The sequence below is a fragment of the Thunnus albacares genome, chromosome 22, assembly GCF_914725855.1.
Source record: "Thunnus albacares chromosome 22, fThuAlb1.1, whole genome shotgun sequence".
Lineage (NCBI taxonomy): Eukaryota > Metazoa > Chordata > Actinopteri > Scombriformes > Scombridae > Thunnus > Thunnus albacares.
This window is the reverse complement of record NC_058127.1, coordinates 24,631,444-24,645,567: the sequence shown is the minus strand read 5'-3', so window position 1 is coordinate 24,645,567 and position 14,124 is coordinate 24,631,444. Positions and strand designations below refer to the sequence as shown.

The window sequence follows — 14,124 nt, the reverse complement described above, 5'->3', positions numbered from 1 at the left end:
CAAGGAACACAATTTCACTTAGGCTATACAGTTACATACCACTGCTGCTGGGTTTATATGGTTTTATTGTTAACACCTCCATAATCAATAAAACTCATATGGTGATCAAATTTTAAGCCAATTTGACTTTTGAAAATATGATTTTCAGCTAATTTGAAAAGATGATGACAATGTATCTGTAAAATCCAAATCAGCCTAAACAGATTACTTTGCCGTTATGGTGAAATAAAAATTTTAGAGCTGGTTAATACAACCATGTTCTCATTATAGGTAGGCTATTACTTGATGGTATGATGACCTAATAGTTTAGAGTGACATATCATACCAGCGTACTTTACCCAGCACCCAGTATTTCTGTGTTGGGCCTCAACCATGGGGTCATACAAAGGCAGGCCTGCATGCAAGTCACAAGGCCTGATAACAAGAAAGGGCAGCCGGTTGACAACAATTAGAGTCCATTTCGGACTCCATATCCCAACATGCACCAATTTCGCACCTGGGTGCTAAACAGGAAATGGTCTCAACATACAGTCTCTCATTGGCAGAGACGCTCCTGCACAGAGGAGTGTCAGGATGACACAGCCGTGACATCACTGCCCCTTTAAAACTGAACGCACACAGAGAAACATTGCCTTTCCATGTCGACTGAGCTAGGGAGAACTTGTGTCCCTCTGTGAGTCAGCTTGACAAACGGAGGTCCCCCATGCATGTGTTTTCCCCCACTGGAAGACTTTCCCCGAGAATCAGCTTGCCGTAAAACCCGCCAAGAACAGCATCCGAGCCGGACCGAAAGACAGACTTAACATACACACCCTGCTCGCTTTCTGAACCGACCAAGTAAGAAGTTTAAGTCTGGGCAGAGGCAGTGTTATTGTGTGTTAGTTTCAGCCTCAGTGCTGTTGTTTAGCTTTTAGCTTTTTAAGCTTTATTGCTATTGTTTTATTGTGTGCATTGATGGACCACCTGGTCCATTTGTTCTGCTTTACTCTGCGGAGTGTTTAAAGTTTGCTGCCTGTTTAGTTGTGTCCACCATGCTACACTGTTTTTGTGTTTATCCCGCTCAGGACTACTGCTGTGTTTGTGCCACTGTGAGTGAGAAAGTAAGTTGCTTTGTCAATCAGAAACCAGACAACGTGCATTACAGACTGCCGTCCATACACATGCTCTCTGTGGACAGAGGAACCGCTTCTCTCTCCCTCACGATCGCTTTCTCTCCTCTTTCTTCCTTCTCTTGCGACTAACACACACGCGTGCACAAACACATACGCACCGACACCTTTTTACACATCTGATGGTCAGATAACATCGGACAAAGTGTTGCTTTGTCCTTCCTTATCCGCCATCAGACACACATGTTACACGGAATTGGGTGAGTGCAAGACGCTGACCACCAGGCAGCGCCATCATGCTATTGTCTAACGAAGACAATGCCGTACTTCCGCCATTTGGTTCTTGTGTGACGTGACTTCCTCCCATAGTCACATCTGCATCCCAGACCCACGACGTCATCATGTCAGGTCATGTCGCCATTTTGTCACACACACACACACACACACACACACACACACACACACACACACACACACACACACACACACACACACACACACACACACACACACACCTGCATATGTTCAACCCTGTACATAGCTGTTTGTGTTTGCTTTGGTAGAATTAGATTTTAGAATAGTAGTTTATTAAATGAAGCATTTAAGTTTAATAAACACTGTTATATCTTTAAAGAGAAGTTCTTTTGTCATTATTGTGTTTTATATATTGTGAAAAGTGGCTGATTGAAGGAGTCAGAGCTGGAATTCAACCCTTCTTTGTTCAGTTGTGAATGTTGATATCTCTCAGATATTAACATTCTACGTGAACTCCTTTTATGAGACTACCTTGTTTGGTTATTGGTCCCGGTTTCCCGGTGGTGCCCCGTAATTGTTAATTCATATCAATAATTCTATTAAGTTTTATAATTAATTAATTATCATTGATAATTGTTAATTATTGTTAATAACCAACTGTGTTCCTAACAGATCCAACATATTGGTGCCTTCAAGTGTGAGACTCCCGATATCAACAGTTGGTGCCCGAATTATTGATTGATATTAATAATCTCTTGATTTCATAATTCATTATTATCTATGATAATTATGAATACACTAATCCACTAATATCAGACCTGGAGCAGGCCAGCTTTAGAAGTTTGTAGAAATGGATGGTTGGATACGATATATATTTATTTTTTATTGTTTGTTTTTCTTTTCTTCTCAGTAGTCAACTGTTTTTTGCTTTTTCCTTGGGAATATCTGTCTCTTATTCTCTTTGTGTACACACTTTAAAAGAACAGAATTTCTACAATTTTGAAAGACAAAATAACATATTCAAAACTTGTAACCACAAATTGAGCAGCAGAAGCTATGAAATACATTAAATATTTTGTCACTGAAACAATTAAGATGTGATGACACATGTTTCAGTTTTAAATTATTGATCTACTTAGAGGAGCATTTTAGAATATCCTAAAATTATTACTTGATTAGCAGTTTCTAATGAACAGACGATTCAGAGACAGAAGCAGCAGATGGCTGGTGAACACATATGAGTGAGTATAGTAATCTACCTGCCATCTGTGTCAGCTAACATTATTTATTATCTAGACAACTCAACTGTATGTATAAGGTCCAATATGATGCAATCCAGCTCATTTGTTTTTTTATCTCAGTGCGCGTGTGTGTGCTTGTGTGATCTGGTCTATATCATGTGCTACCTCTGATGTTTCTGTGCAGTGTGTGAGCATGGTGAGGATGTAGGGAGATTGAGTACAAAGCGTTGCTGAGACAGATGGAGCAAAGAGGAGGCAGACCAACACGCTGCGTTGAATCTCCCAGGATACCTCGCTGAGAAGGCATCTGATTGGCAGCTGTCAGGTGCATGACTGTATGTGTGTCACGGTGTGTTTTGCATGTGTTTAACCATGTGGAATATACGGTGAGCATCTAAAAAAGTGCTTTGAAGTGATGTACAGGTCTGTACTTACAAATCAAAGACCAGATAGTGGAATCCTTCCTCTGATATGCTGTCATGGAGCCGCACTGTGAAGGACAGAAGAAGGAAGAGAAAGAGAGAAAGTTATTTAATTATGGAAACACTACTTCAGTGCACTGGGCAACCTGCCACACTGGCAATAGAACTGGCAGCAGTAGGTAACTGTTAGAATTATGTACACTTAATTACCCACAAATTGAGCACTGAACACTGGTGTACTGTTGTCTTGTCTCAGCGTGAAGTGTGCTTAAGGGGAAACACTGTGGTGAGTTCTGCTTTTTCTACCTTTTTCTATTTTACCTTTTATGTGCTTTGATATTTTTCATCTGTATTCATTAACGGTAACAGTCTTTCCTTGTCACACTGAGGGTGCCAGGTTTAATGTCATTGTGTCTGAACAGAGATTAAAATTAAAACATATGCTCATAGATTATATCTGCTGACTTTTCTAGGCAAGCCCTGTTGACATTCACACAAAGTTCGTTACACACTATACATCCACACCTGGAGGCTGCCCAGTACAACCACAGTCTGATCTGCTGGGATAGCAGCAGAGGCTTTCTCGGTGTGTGTGTGTGTGTGTTACTGGGAAGTGCAAGTACACAGTTGAACATGTTGGGGTTCTTTTGTTTGGTTGTTTGCTCCTTGCAACATTATCAACAAGGAAGACTTTAAAATGCACCGTTCATCTTACTGTCATAGACAAATGCAAGTCCTCCAACCAGCCCTCGCTGCATTACTTCATTAAACCCAGAGAATGTCAGTGTTTAAATGAATATATGTCTGTTGTTGGAATGATTAAACATTACTTTCCACAATTAATCTACTGAGTTGTTAATCCAAAGTAATTCTAAGGCCAAATCTTGATTACAGAATTGTCAGGAATTCAGTGTGATAACCTCATGGATGTTGGCAGGAGAAGTCAACAGCTCCAGTCCAGATATAATGGTCACCACTGGTCTTTAAAAATGGATGCCAGTTGAACTATACCTACCATCTATCTACATATACTCACAGCTCATTCAAATATGCATGCAGAAATAAATTATTAACAATATTCACATTTATTCCCTCTAAGAGGCTGTAGATCCAGCTTTGAACACATACAGTATGCATGCCCTTGAGTGGACAGTTATACACACTGTTGAAATATTAACATCAGACTATATTCAGATACATTTTTTCACTGATTTGTCCATCTGAGTGCACGGCTGTAGTCTATGCTCCTTCACCTTACATTCTACGGAAATGATTTTGAATTAATTTATGAATCTGAAATGAAAATAAATAAGCTAAAGTTTGTTGTGCTTAAAATGTTAACATTAACTGATTTGCATTAGCTAGGTCATTTTTGATGTTTTTTGCATGTTATATACGTCTTCTATTGTACAATAAAATCATCAGAAAATCTCATTAACGTCAATGTCACTAACACTTAAAATGTATTGCACAATGTGTTTAGCACTGTTTATAATGAGCTTTTGTTTCACAATATCTGTAAGCTCCACTTCCAGTAAAATGTTAAAACACTGACCATGCAGCGCATCAATGCAGAACAACATTGTTTATATGTTGTTGTTTTTTTTAATATACAAGCTTGCTAACATGCTTCTTCATTTGAATGTGTTTCTGTGCATTACTCCTGCAGCTCTATTTTTAGCATTCAGGTCTTTGTGAATGAGCATGAATATCTGGGAGCAAGGTTGTCATTTCATTGTGATGAACAAGAAGAAGACAAAGGCAGCGGAGAGGTAAGAACACTGCCGACGGTGAGGTTTCACTGAGCCAATTAGCTACACTGCCTCATGAAATGACATATGAAGTGAGAAGGGGGATGAAACTGACACTATCGTTGTATGTCTAACAAGAAGCAGAGGACCTATTATAGCATTAGCTCAGGGGTTATACAAATGGGCTTGTGGTAGCAGGATCGCTTCTTCCAATCTCTACACAGCTTTGCTGTACTTGGTTATTAAAATCTATAGCCAATTCAGTCACAGTCATAGATAAACATAGTGTCATGTCCTTAAGGGAGCAGTCCCTTGACAAAAACGACTTGACAGCGTAGGTCTTTTGTCTTTATCATCTTTATCTTTATTGTGCTGATATGAAGCGCCATAGACCAGCCTAGGTCTATATTTCTATAGGTAGTTATGTTTCCGATCCAGTTCAAAGGTCATACAGTGCTGGATTTGATAAGCTCTAAAGCCAACTAATCTCTTATTGAATATCTTATCTCTCTCCACTCGCAAAGAGGAATGAACAAAACATATAAGTAGAAGGCTTCTAATTTTTAGCTAGCTGCATGGTGCTAGGCATAGCAATGTCGGTCCACTACTGAAATGTCAACAACTACTGGATTGATCGCCATGGAATTTCACGTTCCCGTGAGGATGAAATGTAGTTACTCTGGTGATCCCCTGATTTTTCCTTTAGCGCCACCATCAGGTCACAATTCTGAATACTAATGTATGACAAAATACCTGCAAGACTAATGACATTCCCATCAGTCTCATCTTTGTGTTTAGTGCTGATTAACTACTGTTAGCATGAAGAGGGTAAATTCTTAGCTGCTAAATAGTTCATTAGCTCAATAGCTCAACGTTGTGCCTCACAGAGCTGAAAACTTGGCATTTGTCTGGTTAATGTGCTTCATGCAAGCCAGTGTCTGTATTCAACCAAAGATTGATTGTTGGAGAAGGAAACGCCACCCCATAAACATCACTGTATGATCACGAGTGGACTGTGTGTTCTTGCTGTTAAACAGACCAATAGAGTGGCAAGTCCTCTTGACTGAAGCAATCTATCTGATGTATCTAATTAAAAATGATCAAATTAATAGTTATGAATTAGGATCTCCAGTATTTGCACATGAAAAATAAGGAGAACAAAAGTAAATAGGGTACACCTGTTGTATAAATGATACATTTAATTAACATTTAATACCTTCTCATTTTCAGCTTGTAGCTGCATGTTGTGAACATTTATTAGGTGGGTTCAATAGTGGATTCAGATTCAAGAAAATGCTATCGAACCCCCAACTGTAAAGCAGCCAGGTTAGCATACATGATCATTTAGCATTTAGAGTGACTAAAATACAGCTTTAACAGGCACAGTGAAAGTTCTGCTACAATTGATTTTGGCTCTGTGTTTCAGTGACATCATCACTGACTGTGTTTAGCACATTATCAGGTTAGCAGGGAATACATCATATGCCAGTTTCCATTTTTTCCCTGAGGAAGATAGAGTCCACTGGTAATACAACAAACACTCAAAGATTGATTGTACCATGAATGCATGTGACTGTATGAATATAAAGTAGGGTACTTCTGGGAAAAGTACTTAAGACAGGTTAAAGACAGATAGGCCAGAGAATGAGATGATGGATAAAAGATTAAAAAAGGGGAAGATCCCCCTGTGGGGATTCTCTGACATCTCCTGATTGACATCTGAAAGATTTATCACTGCTACGACCTTTAAGGAATGAGGGCTTTCCCAAAGCTGGATGCTGCCTGAATGAAAAGTAGCGAAACCTACGCTACCTGCTACCAGCACAATCACTATCTGATGAGAGACAGATCCCTCTTGAAAGGAGGAGAAGGAGTGTGTCGCTGGAGAATCTCATTACTCACCGGCTCACACTAGTGCACATACTCAAGTTGTGTTCACTCTGAATGTCTGTATGTAAAAAGGTTTTCGAGAGATTTCACAAAATGTTTGGGTTTGATGTTTCAAAAAATACATGACTTTCTTTATAATGTGGAAGTCAATCGATACCGCTATCTGCTTCAAAAATCCAGAATCCCTGAATGGTTTATGGAAACTTAAATTATGAGATATATGTCTACAAGCCATATAAAGCAAATGGAACCAATGTGAAGCAGAATTAATATCTATTTAAATGGCCCTTTTATTCCAGCTGTTAACTAACCTTTGTCAAAAATGAACTGAACTGCACTGAAATAAAGCTTTGGTTTGGTTCTGCCAACCCAAACCTCAGTCAAACAACCCTCACTTAACTAAACCCTCCTATGTGATGTCAGTAAGTCAATATCTGACACTGTGACAATAGACCAGCAAATAACCCCCTAATCATTCATTGGTTTGTTGCTCCCACCCTCTCATCCCTCGTTCTCACTAAAAGACAAGAAAAGGGACCAAATAACAAATAAATGCCAGTTTTCAGTGTGCAGCAAAGTCATTACTGAGGTGATAATTACAGCTGCTTGGCAAGAAGGCAAGGGAGAGGGAGGTGTGTCTGTATGTGTGTGTGTGTTGGGGAGGGGGGAAGGGTATGCAGATGCTATCTATTTGTAGACTTGCCTCTTGCTCAAAGGCTTCAGGCAAAATGTATTTGTGTGCATTTACAGTTAAAATTCTTTATGCTCTCTTATAAGTGTGTATTTATATTGATCACATTATGAGATGAGTCCATACAAGGCTGTATATGTTGCATAGTCTCACCTCATATTTAGGGTTTGGGTAAACCATTGAATTTAGGGGACTTGTTTAAAAGTTGTTCTTAACAGCCACACTTGAAGGTGAAGTAGCACCTGGAAGACATTCATAGTGTTGCAGTCACTTGTTCACATGAAAAGTGACAAAAATAGCTGTGTCAAGAATGAAAAAAAAAAAAAAAAAAAAAGAGAGCTTGAGAGAGAAATTCACACCCTGACTCCTTTCTCACCTCAACACAGCGGGCCGATGACTACATGAAGTTGGTGTGAATGTTAGAATTCCATTTTTGGAAATTTTTAGACATTGGTGAGATGTGTGTGTGAGGGGAGGCGGTTTCAGAAACTACTCAACCACCTGACAAGCAGTTCTGATGCAGTATACTGGTCCCCTTTAGGGTTAGGGTTAGACATGTAGTGGTTAGGGTTAATGTCAAGGGAATGAATGCAAGTCAATGTCCTGCTAAGTGATGAAAAGAAAATTGTCCGAGAATGTGCACTTGTAGATATGATTGACATTTAAATGGCCATTACCTGCATAAGCAAAAGCATAAGACGTACCTGCATTTATAGTAAAAGCACTTAGGGGGAAAAATGTGAATCCAGTGTGCAGCATCAATTTTGAATGAACGTTCTATACATCTTCTGTATACCTTCAGGCTAACTTTTGTATGTTTTGAAGTATATGGATATGTATTATACATAGACTTCCATATGACATGAGAGGGAGTACAGAAAGAGATACAGGAAATAGAAATAGGAATACTAAATAAGACCTTACCAATGTTGGGATGCTTGAGCAGGCGGCAGATCCTGGCCTCTCGCTCCAGCTTCTGGTGATCTGTTTAGACACAAAAAAAAAAGAAAGATGACACATCTGTCACATCTGTCTGGTAGGCCCTCCTGATATTCTTCAACCCGCTCTCTCTACAGAGATTCCACTTGACAAACACCGCCCACATCTCCCTCCTGCTGGGAACAAATGAGCAATAAAACTAACAGTCATAAGTCATTACTGTGCACTGTAGCCAGGAGATGAATTGGAGGAAAACTCTGGCACTTCTCCAGTGCAGTATCTGTGTGTTAGTTGGTCAAACCTGTATGGTGAGACTGCAATATATGCACCATACCTGTGCTGTTCATGTTTACTACACTGAAGAAATCCTTTATTTTCAGAACAGAAAGCTACAAGTCAAGCCTCATTTTGTCAGTTTGAGAAAGTACAATTCACACACAAATACTGCAGAGAAATTTACCATATAAAACTATAATACAGTCCATTTACTTGTTTTTGTACTTATTTCATAGAAAGTCTGTGGATGTCACTGTAAATCACTGAATATTTTAATAATTCAGTTTTAAAAAAAATTGTTTCACATATACTATGTGAAAGCCCCACATCAGCACTTCCAACTGTGTTTTCTCAAATTGTCTCTAAATAATATATGAATAACATTATTTATATGTTACTACAGTCTGGCAAGGTTTGTCAATATTTTCTATGGGAGCCTACAAATGACAGAACAGCTGGACCAAAATAAATAAATCTTAGAGCAATACCTACTTTGACAAAGAAAAAGAAAAACAGCACAGGGCTATAAAATAGCACAAAGTCAACCCACAGCCAATAGTGGGCTAAACACTACAAGAATAACTAGCTAGAGTCTCTGTTTCTCCCCTTGCATAGACAGTTATGTTACTTAACATTCAAACAAAAAAGGATGACAACATTTCTCCATGTGTCCTTGAGACGAAATAATAATCAAACACTTTTTAGTCGCAGTCTGACTGAGCTCTGACATGAAAAACGTCCCTGTGTTACCACATTTTATATTACTCTTAAAACCATCAAGGTTAAAGTGGCAGAAAGACTGATAAAGATAATAATTATCCACAAATGAATGCAGAAAGACAGGTCAATTTATCAAAAATCATTTAGACACTGTAGCAGTAACACCAGGATACAATAGAGTACGAAGCTGTGAGCAGCTCAGACAGTACGAGGTGTCGCTGGGGTCGTCTCCAATTCAGCTGATTTGCTATTCAAATAAAGAGGCTTTGAGAATGTTGAATTAATGGGGACTAAGTTACCCAAAAGACTGTTGAATATTTAATAAAACGCTCTTGTTCAAGTATGTATTATTCACCATTGTGAGACGTAAATGAGCTTGACACAGCTATATTAAAGAGGTTTTTCTTTGTAGACAAGAGGTAAGCTCATGTATTCACAATATGTATTACAGTAGGAATGGGTGATGTGTCATGACATCGTTTTAAAGCAATAACTATATTCACCGGGAATGTAGTTTCTTATTTACTTCATTATTAAAATATCTTGCTAATGACTGGGCTATACTAGGCTGTGCCAGTGTAGTCAGTCTGGTCAGTTGTTCACGCCTATCATCCGTTTCCACTGCTCTCTCCGTGTTATTTCTGGCTTTCCTCGTACTCAGCTGGGTGCTTCTACTTGACATGATGAAATAAGTTGTTACCATCTTCTTACTGTGTTTATATATCGCTGTGGTTTATTGTAGAACTAATGTTTCCATAGTTCCAAAAAAGGGAGTGATCTCACTCAGTAGCAACTCTTTTCTCCTTAACTTCCACTGGAAGTTTGTTGCTTCTGTGTGTATTCATGATATAAATACATCAACACATCACAGCATTGCCAATACTGTCATTCGACGAGCTAGCAGGCGGCGTTGCTTAAGGGATAGCAATGTTGGTCAGTTGGTCAGCCAATCCACCACTTTGGTCCAGACTGGAATGTATCAACAACTATTTCATGGAGTCCCATGAAATCTGGTACAGACATTCTGTCCCTGAGTGTCTGTACCAAAACGTGTTTGCAGTCTGCTTGTTTGATACAACACACATTTTGTTCCTGTAGTTGTATTATTGGGCTCCAATTGCCAAATTTGCCATTTGATGTTTTCTACATTAAAAATGATTTTTATATATTTGTGTTTCATGGTTTTATTGTTTGCTTTTGCTCCTATTGTTTACACTGTGAGGTCTTTTTCCTGTAAAGTACTTGATAATATTCAAAAAGTTTTATTATTATTATTATTATTATTATATTATAGTAATGTTCCAGTGATCTTTTAAGTTAATTTAAGACTGCAGTGCTGCAGTGTGCCTTGCAGGGGGAGCTGTGCCAGTGATGGGTGCAGGAAAGACTGAAAAAGAAAGAGGATGGAGTGAAAGAAGGGAGGAGAAAGACAATGTGTGTTTATGTGTACATGTGGAGTGGGACGGAGGTTGCTTCAGCAGTGTAACATCACTTCACTGGTTTTATTTTCTCTCTGTTTTCTTCCTGTGTTTGAAACAGCATCTGTTGGCTGTGAAAATGGGTGTGGTTCCTGTTGTCAAAGTTTTCCCTTGTGAAATATGTAGCCAATCTCTAAATAACAATAAGATTTTCATGGTCAGTTATCTGTCAATGGAGTCGCATCTTCATGTTACCCCATACTGAGCACCAAATAAGTCAACTGATTGACAGGAGTGAGAGCGTTTCTCAGACAGGTTCCTGCTGCTTTGTAATCCCAGCCTGGCTCCAACCAGATGTGATCACACCACCTCCAAATCGCACCTCACTTTATAAATCTCTAATCCTAATCAGATCAATAGGATGTGCTTTTACAGGGGCTGTAATCCTGGTCACCGGGTGAACGTTGACCGCACTCTCGTTCTCTACATAACCCCTTTCCACCTGCAGCATGGCACGCTGTTAATCTGTGACATAACAGGATTTACAGCATGAGTAGCTCACTCACTGTCTCCAGCCTCACTGCAACCACATGCAACTGGTCCTTTTCCTGGCTAGTCTCTCTTTCTTCAGTCTTCATTGTCGACCTGATGTATGATAATGTAACATTTGGGGCTGCTTGATGGAGAATTAGATGTATCCTTTTCAATTATAAGTGCCAATGACTGCTAACATTAATCTTGAGACATAATGAGGAAAGTGAAAAGATATAGTCTATATAAAATACTTTTTTTTTTTTTTTTTTTTTTTTAAAATCACAGTGTAATAAAAACTGTCAAGTGCTGAAAGCTGATCTTGAATGCCTGGTCAGGTTCATATTCTTATTTAGTTATTCTTTGCTCAGAAAATTCCTGTTTTAAATAAACATGTTGCCAATTTTATTGACGATTTTATTTAAGCAAACCCAGTAAACCCAGTCCTAGATTTATAATGAAAAAATATGCTTTTTTTTTTTACAGTAAAGAATCAAATATAAATGCAATTGAACATCCACAGCTGCCATCTTTATGAAGCCAATCCCAGTGTTAGTCAGTTCACTGTGTCAAAGCAGCAAAATATGAAAAGTGTCCTGTTAGACTGTTTTTTTTTTCCACCAACTTCTTCCACAGAGGACAAGACAGTGGTTTTGAAGCAAGCAAAAGTGAGAAGAGTCACACAGTAATGACTAAGGATGTATATGCATGTGGTACTTCCTTTTTTTCTATGCAAAGTTTGATATAGTGCAAGACCGAAACTCACACTTCTTCAGTGTTAGTATTCATTTGACTTTCACGTCTCCTTCATCTTCACTTTTTTCCTCCCGGCACTACAAATAACAAAAGCCTTTTTACTGATGTATAAAATGTTATGGTCATTAAATTAAAGGTATTACGAAGACAAAATCCAACACATTCAGTGTTTTGCTGTATTTAGTCACAGTTTTGTAACAGCAGGCAAAAACTGGGCTGCTGGACCAGACCATGGTGTCTACCCCAGTCCATAAAGCACTCTACTTCACCAAAGCACAAAAAACAAAGACATAATTTGATGTTCCCCTCAACTCCTTGATGTTTCTCTGTGATTCGCTCTGGAGCTGGCCCATTTAGAAAACCCAGATGAGCTTGAGAACATCGTCATCAGGCCCAGGAAAACGAGGGCAGCAGCTATTTTCAATGCAGCCAACTGAACGGCCTCCACAGAACTGTAAAGCAGCACATCTGGTTCCTCATCCAGTGCCTGCAGGTTCACTCACTTAAAAAAAAAATAATCCCTCAATGTGCCCACACAGACATTAGTGTCACATACTCATCTCGGAGCAAACAAATGATCAGGCTATCCGAACATTACCTCATTTAAATTTAGTGGAAGAGTGAAAAAAAACATTCTTTCAAGTGACTGACCTTTGACAGCTTGGTAAGTACTGTCATTCTTCACCATTTTCACTTGCTGTTATTAAAGTAGTGGGTGAGTAATAGAGTTTGGTGTCAAGAGACAGAGTGTGAATGTGATACAAAAAAAAGACAGTAAAACAGAAGGATATACCCCTGGTGCACCGCACTGCCCCATCCACACAAAATCCCCTTCTTTTTTCCATTCCCTCAGGAAACATACTGTAGTTCCTCTCATTTCCTGGCTCTCACCTTCAAATTGACACTCCAGTAGACTCAGGCATTTTTTGATGATGCCAACATGCATATCACAGAGTCAACATGAATACAGAAAAGGCAAGGAAAGGATAGGGAGAGAACAGAATATGTAAGGGTTCTGACAGATGCTTTTGACCATAAACCTCCTTTACAGGAAGTTTCTGTCAAAACTCTCAATGATTTCCCCTCTGCATCTTTGTGGAGTGCCCCAAGGCACCATCTTCAGGCCTATATAGTTCTCTATTCATACGTTTACCCTTGGGTTACATCATCAGCTGGCACAATGTTTCCTACTATTTGAGTGCTGTAACCAACACTGTAGATCATATCATACTGACAGAGTAAACTGCAGGTCAGTGTAACTGGTTTGTCTCCAACAGGAAATATTCCATCACCTGGTGGGGTGCCCCAAGGCTCTACCCTTGGTCCTATAAAGTTTTCTACTTATATGTTACTCCTTGGGACAATCTGGCACACTATTAAGAACTAAAAATATTAGTCATTTAATTGATTAGTTGAATGACAAAAAAATAATTGACTGTTTTTGATAACCAAACATTAAGGTCATTTTTTAAAGCAAAAATTCTGGATATTCTCTAATTTTAGCTGCTCAGATGTAAGGATATGCTGCTTTTCTTTATCTTATGTGAAAAAAAAACTAAAAATCTATAGGATTCAAACTGTTCAAATCAGAACAAGTATTTTGATCACCTTTTTTCATTAATTCTGAACATTTTATGAACCAAACAATCAATTAATCAAAGTAAAAAAAAGAATCTGCAGATAAACAATAAAAAAAAAATTGTTAGTCAAAGGCTTATAATATTCATACCATTTTTATACAGATGAAAACCAGTTGCACCTTTCTGCAAACCTGCCAAACTGGACAAATTTTTTGAGTACCACTTCAGCAACCTAGATGCATTAGATGCACATCACTGCTCTTCACACAATGAATTATTGTACATTATTTACATAGATACGCATAATAGTACGTCATTTACATACATGCAGCAGTCAAAAAGAAAAAAAAGTGAGGGATGCACTGATATGAAAATTCTTGATGCCATTAACAGATTGTTTACAAAAATATCTGCTGATGTCAGTACTCTTAGTTGGTCATTTATGCCTATTTTTGTCCATTTGTCTTTCACCTGCCTAAACAAAGCTTAACAATGAACATAATTTCAGTAAAAGATGACGATAATGAAGCTGTAAAACCAAAACC

The 14,124-nt window shown here is 38.6% G+C and overlaps 1 protein-coding gene across 11 annotated transcripts in view; it reads right to left on the bottom strand.

Moving 5' to 3' along the window:
- The window catches only part of camk2d1 (calcium/calmodulin-dependent protein kinase (CaM kinase) II delta 1), a 109,637-nt gene that overhangs the window by 53,859 nt on the left and 41,654 nt on the right, over positions 1-14,124 (bottom strand). For all 11 annotated transcript variants that reach the window (XM_044342352.1, XM_044342353.1, XM_044342348.1 and 8 more), the window contains exons 3-4: positions 8,284-8,343; positions 3,041-3,095 (exon numbers count right to left, since the gene is read on the bottom strand). In XM_044342352.1, coding sequence (XP_044198287.1) covers positions 3,041-3,095; positions 8,284-8,343 — 115 coding nt within the window. The remainder of the gene's footprint in view (positions 1-3,040; positions 3,096-8,283; positions 8,344-14,124) is intronic.